General features: G+C 40.4%; 1 protein-coding gene across 1 annotated transcript in view; it reads left to right on the top strand.

Moving 5' to 3' along the window:
- The window catches only part of RAD51C (RAD51 paralog C), a 47,996-nt gene that overhangs the window by 30,937 nt on the left and 6,487 nt on the right, over window positions 1-10,572 (top strand). Inside the window, exons 4-5 of the mRNA XM_011953680.1 lie at window positions 2,400-2,466; window positions 6,369-6,429. Of these exons, the coding sequence (XP_011809070.1) occupies window positions 2,400-2,466; window positions 6,369-6,429 (128 nt within the window). The remainder of the gene's footprint in view (window positions 1-2,399; window positions 2,467-6,368; window positions 6,430-10,572) is intronic.

Here is a 10,572-nt window from a genome sequence, read left to right as displayed (position 1 = left end):
GAGACCTTGTCTCAAAAAAAAGAAAAGAAAGAAAGAAAAGCTTCCAATTTAAATTCCGGCTTAGCTTTTTCTAAGGTGCCTAGTGAGAGGCAACAAATGGAGAATGCCCTGTGGCATGTAAGGGGAGGGGAACTAGAAGAAAATCTTGTCATCCACTTGGTTTCTAATTGAGATCTAGGTGGATCACAGATTTCTCCTTTGTGGCCAAACAGAAATGTTAGGGTGTTACCACTGCAATGGGAACAGCCAAACAACCTTTTGTTTCTTTCTCAGTTTTCTTTTTCTTTTTCTTTTTTTTTTGCGATGGAGTCTTGCTCTCGTTGCCCAGGCTGGAGTGCAATGGTACAGTCTTGGCTCACTGCAACCTCCGCCTCCTGGATTTAAGCGATTCTCGTGCCTCAGCCTCCCAAGTAGCTGGGGTTACAGGTGCCTGCCCCAATGTCCCGCTAATTTTTTGTGTTTTTGGTAGAGATGGGGTATCGCCATGTTGGCCAGACTGGTCTCGAACTCTTGACCTCAGGTGATCTGCCTGCCTTGGCCTCCCAAAGTGCTGGAATTATAGGCATGAGCCACCGCTCCTGGGCTGTTTTTCAGTTTTCTTATGTAAAATACTCATTTTCAGAGCAGACACCTTTTTCTTACTGCTTTTCAAAGAATTTCGTTATCAGTTTTAGTTTACAATATTAACTTTTTTCTGGAGGGAAGATATGTATTAGAAGAGTATATAAAGTAACCATTTCTGGAGATTTTTGGGTGGAAAGATAACAGATCTGACTTCTATGTTAAGTCAGCCTTAAACACTTTTGTTTTCCTTGCTTTTGTTTAAAATTACTGTCTTTCAAAACCTGGAACCTTTTTTGTAGGTCAGTATTTATACAAAGAGAATTAGCAATATGAAACCTGGAGGGCCATCTGTGAGTTGCAAAGCAACACCTGTGGCTGTTACTAGCCAACTAGCATAATCATAATTTGGAGTCATTTGACCTGACTACTAGGATTTTTTTTTTCCTAGTCCATCTACTTATATTGTACTTTTTAAAATGAGTTTTAAGTCTCTTCTCATAATTTATTGCCTCAGTTTCCTTTTTTCCTGTAAAATTATAAACAGTAATACTATATTTGCCTCCTTCCTAAAAGTATAAACACTGAGGTATTTATTAAGGATTTCATATTCCTTTCAATAAAAATATTCTAGGGAGGCAATAATGATAAAGAACATGGACTCAGGCCAGGCACAGTGACTCATGCTTATAATCCCAGCCCTTTGGGAGGCTGAGGTGGGTGGATCACTTGAGGTCAGGAGTTCTAGAACAGGCTGGCCAACATATTAAAACCCCGTCTTTACTAAAAATGCAAAAATTAGCCAGGCATGGTGGCAGGCACCTGTAATCGTAGCTACTTGGGAGGCTGAGGCAGGAGAATTGCTTGAACCTGGGAGGCGGAGATTGAAGTGAGCTGAGATCGCACCATTGCACTCCAGTCTGGGCAACAGAGCGAGACTCAATCTTTCTTTTTTGAGACAAGGTCTTAATTGTTCACCAGGCTAGAGTACGGTGACAGGATCATGGCTCACTGCTGCCTCAACCTCCTGGGCTCAAGCAATTCTCCTACCTCAGCCTCCTGAGTTACTACAGTTGTGCACCACCATGCCCAGCTAATTTTTTTAAAAGTTTTTTATAGGTCAGGTACAGTGGCTTATGCCTGTAATCCCAGCACTTTGAGAGGCTGAGGCAGGAGGATTGTGTGAGCCCAGGAGTTCAAGATCAGCCTGGGCAACATAGCAAGACCCTGTCTCTTTGAAAAGAAAAAAAAGAATTTTATGAGCTAGATTTGGCAAACACCTTTAGTCCCAGCTATTCAAGAGGCTGAGGTGGGAAGATCTGTGAGTCTAGGACTTCAAGGACAACCTGGGCAACATAGCAAGACCTCCTCTCTAAAGTATGAAAATAAAATATTTTATGATCAGTAGAATCATATTTTCAGATAACTACATCTTTTTATGGGTATATTTTAAAAATTTTTTATCAGAAAAATTTGTATTACTTAAATGGCTGTCTATAATAGGTAGATTATTTTCAGATTACTAAAATCACAAGACTGTTTACCTGATTATTTATTTATGTATTTATTTATTTATTTGGTGAGACAGAGTTTCACTCTTTTGTCCAGGCTGGAGTGAAGTGGACTGATCTTGGCTCACTGTAACCTCTGCCTGCCCCAGGTTCAAGTTATTCTCCTGCCTCAGCCTCCCGAGTAGCTGGGATTACAGGTCCATGCCACCATGCGTGGCTAATTTTTGTATTTTTAGTAGAGATGGGGTTTCACAATCTTGGCCAGGCTGGTCTACTTGATAATTTTTAAGGAGACTCACCTAATTTTCTTACATTTTGTTTTTGTAGGTAATTTTAACCAATCAGATGACAACAAAGATTGATAAAAATCAGGCCTTGCTCGTTCCTGCATTAGGTGGGTAATTAATCAGATAAACATTTTAGTTAATCACAGTTTTTCTTATCTCTTTCATTTGATTCTCCAGATAAACATTTTAGTTAATCATAGTTTTTCTTATCTCTTTCATTTGATTTCATTGAATACTATAGCTTCATGAAAGCAGACTATATTTGTCTTGTTCACTGGTTAATCTTAGCACTAAGCACAGTACCCTTAAATACTGGCTGTTCCTTTTAGTTATTTAACATTTATTGAGTGGCCAGACACAGCCTCTCACACCTGTAATCCCAACACCTTGGGAGGCCGAAGCGGATCACTTGAGACCAGGAGTTCAAGACCGGCCTAGCCAACATGGTGAAACCCTGTCTCTCCTAAAAATACAAAAATTAGCCGGACATGGTGGCGCACACTTGTAATCCCCCCTACTTGGGAGGCTGAGGAATGAGAATTGCTTGAACCTGGGAAGCGCAGGCTGCAGTGTGCTGGGATCGTGCCACTGCACTCCAGCCTAGGGGATAGAGTAAGACTCAAAAAAATGCATATCTACTGTCTGGCAACTATTGTGTCAAAATTCTTGCCCCCAGGGAGTTCACAGTGTTAGAGAGAAGGAAGGGTGAATCCACTTAAATACAAATCACACTACAGTGAACATCGTGGTTTTGTTAGAATGCAATGCTTCAAGGTTTATTTCCACTAAAATCTTAAAGAATATTCTACCAGAGTTTTGGCCAGGCACGGTGGCTCATGCCTGTAATCCCAGCACTTTGGGAGGCCGAGGTAGGTGGATCACCTGAGCTCGGGAGTTTGAGACCAGCCTTACTAACATGGAGAAACCCCGTCTCTACTAAAAATACAAAATTAGCTGGGTGCAGTGGCACATTCCTGTGATCCCAGCTACTCGGGAGGCTGAGGCAGGAGAATCGCTTGAACCTGGGAGGCAGAGGTTGCAGTAAGCTGAGATTGCGCCATTGCACTCCAGCCTGGGCAACAAGAACAAAATTCTGTCTCAAAAAAAAAAAAAAAAGTTTCTGCCCTGGACTAGTTTTCAACTAATGGCATAGATCATTCTATAAACAGATAATGTCGTAAAGGTTACAATAGAAAGGTACAGGGTACTATACAAAGGATGGATTCTAACCTGGCCCAGGTGAGCAGGATGAAAAGGAGGAAGGTTAGGGAAGGGAGTGTAATAGTCTCTCATGTTTCTTCCAGCTCTTTTTGTCACTTTCTATCACCCATTTAATTAAGAGCTTCCTAATGTTTGGATGCACTCAGGGGTAATCAAACTCAGCCTTTCTCAAACTCATTCTTTCAGCACGCCATGATAAATCAGAAAGCAAATTTATAAATTTAGTGAGAATTACAATTGTCAAGCAGAGTGAAATTTATGTTTTCTAGTCAGTTTATTTTCTTCCCAGATACCAGAAAGTTGGGAAAGCAGGGGTTCAGAGTTGGTGAGCAGAGAAACAAATAAATGGAAATGGATGCCCTCAGGAATGTTATGCTTAAGTTGTGATAATTCTGATGCCTACCTTACTTTACTAGCAGAACACCCTTTATCCTGGATATTGCTAGGATATTGTTCAATATAACTTTCAGTTATGATAGAAATGTTCTATGTCTGTGCTCTTCAGTGCAGTAGCCCTTGCTACATGTGGCTATTGAGGCATTTAAAATGTGGCTAGTGCAGCTGTGGAATGGAATGTTTAATTGAATTTTACTTAAATTTAAATTGCCACATGTGGCAAGTGACTGCCCTGTTGTACAGTGCAGCACTGGATAAACATAACTCCTGTATTCTAGACTTCAGTCCCACCATTAGCTTTCTGTTTTTGACAGTGTTTGCTGGTATGATAGGTCACTGCTCATTTTACATTACTATCAGTTTAGTTTCCTTTATATTTCAGAGGCTCCCTAATCCCTTAAAGAGATTTAAAAATGAACATAGACCACTTCTGTGTAAAAATAAGATGGCTGGCCAGGCGCGGTGGCTCAAGCCTGTAATCCCAGCACTTCGGGAGGCCAAGACGGGCGGATCACGAGGTCAGGAGATCGAGACCATCCTGGCTAACATGGTGAAACCCCGTCTCTACTAAAAAATACAAAAAACTAGCCGGGCGAGGTGGCGGGCGCCTGTAGTCCCAGCTACTTGGGAGGCTGAGGCAGGAGAATGGCGTAAACCCGGGAGGCGGAGCTTGCAGTGAGCTGAGATCCGGCCACAGCACTCCAGCCTGGGTGACAGAGCGAGACTCCGTCTCAAAAAAAAAAATAAAAAAAATAAGATGGCTGAATTTGCTGTGATTGGAATTAGAAACCGGCCCTCTCTTTGCTAGTTCTGGAATTTGGCCAGGATGCACATCAAAATCTCATTCCTACCCTCCTGATTTGCTTCATGCAAACTTTGTTGCTGTGTCTGTTCTTTGGTCTTCTATTGCTATGTCTCAGCTTTAGGTTCTGTGTCTTGCGTAGAAATGGATCATCAGAATGCAACAGGCAGAAGACTTAGAAGTGCAAATCAGTAGGGTAATGACAAACCCTCTGAGCTGAGTGGGACTGAGAGGTAACCTAACGTATCACCTATTAGTAATTGTTTACCATGAAGATTTTCAGTGCTGGACACGTAAATTGCTGAGTTCAGCTGCCCTCTTTGCCCTCCAACTCTAGCATAAAAGCAAATGGTGATCTCAGGGCAGTTTCACACCTAATATGACTAATAATAAAAGTCTTGTGTTTCAGGAGCTCAGTTTGTCCAATCCTGAGCTCATCATCTCTACCTCACAAATTATATCCACCTTTTATTTATTTATTTATTTATTTTTGAGACGGAGTCTCGCTCTGTAGCCCGGGCTGGAGTGCAGTGGCCGGATCTCAGCTCACTGCAAGCTCCGCCTCCCGGGTTTACGCCATTCTCCTGCCTCAGCCTCCCAAGTAGCTGGGACTACAGGCGCCCGCCACCTCGCCCGGCTAGTTTTTTGTATTTTTTAGTAGAGACGGGGTTTCACCATGTTAGCCAGGATGGTCTCGATCTCCTGACCTCGTGATCCGCCCGTCTCGGCCTCCCAAAGTGCTGGGATTACAGGCTTGAGCCACCGCGCCCGGCTATATCCACCTTTTAATTTCCTTGCACTGTGTCTGCATAATATGATAGTACTCCCAAGCACCATTGCTTAAATCTTGAGTTACACTTAATGCTTTTTTTGGGTCTTTTTTTCTTTTTAATGTGAAATAGAATATACAAATGAAAATGTGTATTTAGAAGAACAATAATAAATGTCCAGGTGCCCATTGCTCACACTGACAAATGGAACATTACCACACCCCAGGAGCCTCGTGTACTCTCCCCCAAAGAGGCAACCACTGTCCTGAATTTTGTGTAATTGTCACCTAGCTTTTATAGATTTTACTGTCTGTATATCCCCAACAGTTGCTTATTTATAGCTTTTATATAAATAGAATTATACTGTATATGACTGACAACTTTTGCTCACTATTACTTTTGGATTCATCCATGTTGTTGTATGACAGTGTAGTTCATTTCCATGACACGAATATGCCACAACTTAATTACATATTCTGTTGATGTCAAAAAAAAAAAAGAAGAATATTTTACCAGAGTTTTTACTTTTCTTCTGGAGGTCAGAAATATGTCAGGCTTGATGATACGGAAAATTGACACACATATGGACTCAGACAATAAAGTTTTCTAAAAGCAAATAGAGAATAATGATTTGCAGTATTTCCCTAGATTGGTAAAAATCTTGTAATCTCAGGATATTACTCATTTTCCAGGTTTTTTTAAAGCAAGTAAACTTTTGTTATGTTAAGTAGAGTAAGATTATGTTTGATCAGAGGCATTCTGAGAAATGTATAACCAAGTCAGTAAGGCAATATACAGTTATTATGTTCTTTACTCTTAGGGGAAAGTTGGGGACATGCTGCTACAATACGGCTAATCTTTCATTGGAACCGAAAGCAAAGGTCAGTATAGAAACAAGTTAATAATTCTGAATATTGGGTTAATTACACTGAATGAACACTTACAGGTTTCTTAGAGCTAGTCCTGTGGATGAGATATACAATGACCCATGAAGTAACACTTTTGTTGCCTTGTCTGATATCACCTAGAGCAAACATAGAAATGTGCTGTTATTACTGTATATTTAGCTACATAAGAAATTCTCTGAAATATTTAAATGATGGGGCGCATGCACCTGAAATGAGTAGGTGGCCAAGGAATGCCATTTTCTAAAGCTCTTTGAAATAATTTATTAGCCATGTAGAAGGAGGTGAGTACTCTGCGTTCCTGAAACAGATTGGAAAAAAAAAGAACAAAATCAGGACAAAAGGAAAATTGTTGAGGTTAGCTTTAAAATTAATTTATTTGGAACATAAATGGTTTTTCTTAGTTGCTTAGTGTATTTCTTGTATGAAATTGTGTCTTTTTTTTTTTCATTTTGTATTTTGCTCTCCGGCTTTTATTATCCAGTTACTTACCTGCATTTCACAAGTATTGTTCTTTAAAAGTATGGCAGCATGAAATCTTTGTATTTGTTTTTAAAGCTGCTGAGCAAGTGAACAAACCAGCTTTTATTTTCTTGAAAATAGGCCATTGAAAGCAGTGAAGTCTTTTCTACACTTCTAGAAAAATGTCAGATTTATACTAGCCTCTCTGCTTTGTGATTAATTAGTATAACCTAGAGGTCTTGGTTTGGAAATGCTCTAATAAAGGGAGAAATTAAAAGGCATGCGGGTAAAGATGGAATAAAGGGTCACTTAAATACATATTGGACCTAGCCAGTGAAATCGTCTATTTTTTAATCTATATTTCTTTGTTGTTCTACAAACTGAAAAAAATCCTGCCTGACCAAGTTAGATTTTGTGGACCCGAAGATCATAACAGAATCGATTACACTTCTGTATGTATCTTTTGCAACTGATCGTGCAGTTTGTGTCTTCTTTAAAAATGGTATTTGCGAAGAGCTCAGGTAACGTTTTTTTCCCCACAATACATAGTGCTTTACTATTGACTGTCTCCCCCTAATTTAAACAAATTTTTTACTTTAAACCAATATGTCTGGTAAATCCTCCCCCTAATTTTTTTTCTATGATCACAATTTAAGATAGTTCCCCTAGTTTTGTGAGTTAAGTTGCTGTATACTAGAGCCACAAAAGGAGTTCTTTTCTTGGCACCAAACCTTATTGTAAAGATTTGGCAACAGTTCCCCAGCTGAGAGTCTTTTGAACATATTGTTTATACTTTCCCAGTTTTAGGTTATTCTGTAAAGCACATTCCATCATTTATTTTTTCATAGGAATTACACCTGAGCTAGTATACAGTAGTCTTCTTCAGACTATAATTAAATATTCACTAATAAAATGCATTTAAGAAGAAAAATAATAGGAGCAGAGCAAGATATTTCATCTTTTTATGAACTCATCAGGAGGAAAACTTTGACTTCTTTGTCAAGTTCTAGAAGTTAGCATTGATAAGGTACCCAAGAGATCAGAAAATCATGCTTACCATGAGTTAACCTTTTATGAATTCACCTTCTTTTTTTTTTTTTTTTTTTGAGGCGGAGTCTCGCTCTGTCGCCCGGACTGGAGTGCAGTGGCCGGATCTCAGCTCACTGCAAGCTCCGCCTCCCGGGTTTAGGCCATTCTCCTGCCTCAGCCTCCCGAGTAGCTGGGACTACAGGCGCCCGCCACCTCGCCCGGCTAGTTTTTTATATTTTTAGTAGAGACGGGGTTTCACCGTGTTAGCCAGGATGGTCTCGATCTCCTGACCTCGTGATCCGCCTGTCTCGGCCTCCCAAAGTGCTGGGATTACAGACTTGAGCCACCGCGCCCGGCCTGAATTCACCTTCTTACAAATCCTTTCCAAGAAATTAGAAAATAAAATACATGGCCGGACGCAGTGGTTCACACCTGTAATCTGAGCACTTTGGGAGGCTAAGGTAGGTGAATCATGAGGTCAGGAGATCAAGACCATCCTGACCAACATGGTGAAACCCTGTCTCTATTAAAAATAAAAAGTTAGCTGGGTATGGTGGCACATGCCTTTAGTCCCAGCTACTCAGGAGGCTGAGGCAGGGGAATCACTTGAACCCGGGAGGCGGAGGTTGCAGTGAGCCAAGATTGTGCCACTGCCCTCCAGCCTGGTGGCAGAGTGAGACTCCATCCCCCCCAAAAAAAGAAAATGATGTACAACACCAACATTGAATATAGATAGATTGGGGGAAATCTGCTGTTCTATAATATTTTTTCTACATCTCATAAGATCATTTTTTTATTTTTATTTTTATTTATTTTTCATACTGTCATTTTAGTAAGTGCTTGCTTATACTAGGTATTTTACTAGGCACTTTAAATACAACATTTCAGATAATCTTTTCAATAATTATTTGCAGAACCTATACCGATTATTATTAAAAGTCAGAAAACCAAGGCCCAGAAAGGTTAACTGAATAAGTAGTAAATAATAGCTACTATTTATTGAATATTTATTAATTGTCCTTTATTGTGCAAAGCATTGTATGTATATGTATATATGTATACATATATATGAGTATGTATATATGTATACATATATATGAGTATATATATGTGTATACGTATATACATCTATACGTACATATGTGTATATATACATACATGTATGTATGTGTATGTATATATATTTTATCATTTTATTTTCCACATAATTCTTTGAAATAGTATTACCAGATGAGATCGGGCACATTCAGGGTGGTATGGCTGTAGGCTGAAATAGTATTATCTACATTTTATAGCTGACTTTATAAACTTTTTTTTTGAGAGGGAGTTTCGCTCTTTTTGCCCAGGCTGGGGTGCTATGGTGAGATCTCGGCTCACTTCAATTTCCACCTTCTGGGGTCAAGTGATTCTCTTGTCTCAGCCTCCCGAGTAGCTGGAATTATAGGCGCCTGCCACCACGCCTTGCTAATTTTGTATTTTTAGTAGAGATGGGTTTTCTCTATGTTGGCCAGGCTGGTCTTGAACTCCTGACCTCAAATGACCTTCCCACCTCTGCCTTCCAAAGTGCTGGGATTACAGGCGTGAGCCACCACACCCAGCCATAGCTGACTTTATAATAGAGTTCATTTCTTTTCTTCTATGATAACTGTTTCTAGGTAATTGTAGTATTGCGTTGATTGCCAGCCAATCTGAATATGTAGCTTATTCCTTTTTTTAGGTAGAATCTTTTTTCTTCAAACTTTTTTTTCCCAGGCTGTGGATATATGATAAATAATGTATATACTTTATGTAATCAAAATAAATTGACATCATTTAATAGAATTGAAGTAGTTTTGCTCTTTATCATTTGAAACCTGACATCTTTAAGTTGTTAAAGTTGCATGAGCTTGAGCCCAAAAGTTGGAGAACAGTCTGACCAAAATGGCAAGACACCACCTCTATAGATAAATAAAAAATTAGCTGGGCGTGGTGGTGGGCACCTATAATTCTAGCTATTTGGGAGGCCAGGGTTGGGAAAACCGCTTGAGCCCAGGAAGTCAGGGTAGCAGTGAGCTATGATTGTGCTATTACGCTCCAGGCTGGGCCACAAAATGGGACCCCATCTCTAAGATATTAAAAAAAAAAAAAAAGTTAAATGAGGCCGGGTGTGGTGGCTGACACCTGTAATCCCAGCACTTTGGGAGGCCAAGGCAGGTGGATCACTTGAGGTTGGGAGTTCGAGACCAGCCTGGCCAATATGGGGAAATCCTGTCTCTACTAAAAATACAAAAAAATTAGCCAGGCATGGTGGCGGGCACCTGTAATCCCAGCTACTCGGGAGGCTGAGGTAGGAGAATCACTTGAACCTGGGAGGCAGAGGTTGCAGTGAGCCAAGATTGAACCACTGCACTCCAGCCTGGACAGCAGAGTGAGACTCTGTCTCAAAAAAAAAAAAAAGTTGGATGAAATTTTGTATGTTTTGCCAGGCGCGGTGGCTCAAGCCTGTAATCCCAGCACTTTGGGAGGCCGAGACGGGCGGATCACGAGGTCAGGAGATCGAAACCATCCTGGCTAACACGGTGAAACCCCGTCTCTACTAAAAATACAAAAACTAGCCGGGCGAGGTGGCGGGCGCCTGTAGTCCCAGCT

This window comes from Colobus angolensis, unplaced genomic scaffold (assembly GCF_000951035.1).
Source record: "Colobus angolensis palliatus isolate OR3802 unplaced genomic scaffold, Cang.pa_1.0 Scaffold37, whole genome shotgun sequence".
Lineage (NCBI taxonomy): Eukaryota > Metazoa > Chordata > Mammalia > Primates > Cercopithecidae > Colobus > Colobus angolensis.
The sequence above is the reverse complement of the archived record's forward strand: the minus strand, read 5'-3'. Positions and strand labels throughout refer to the sequence as shown.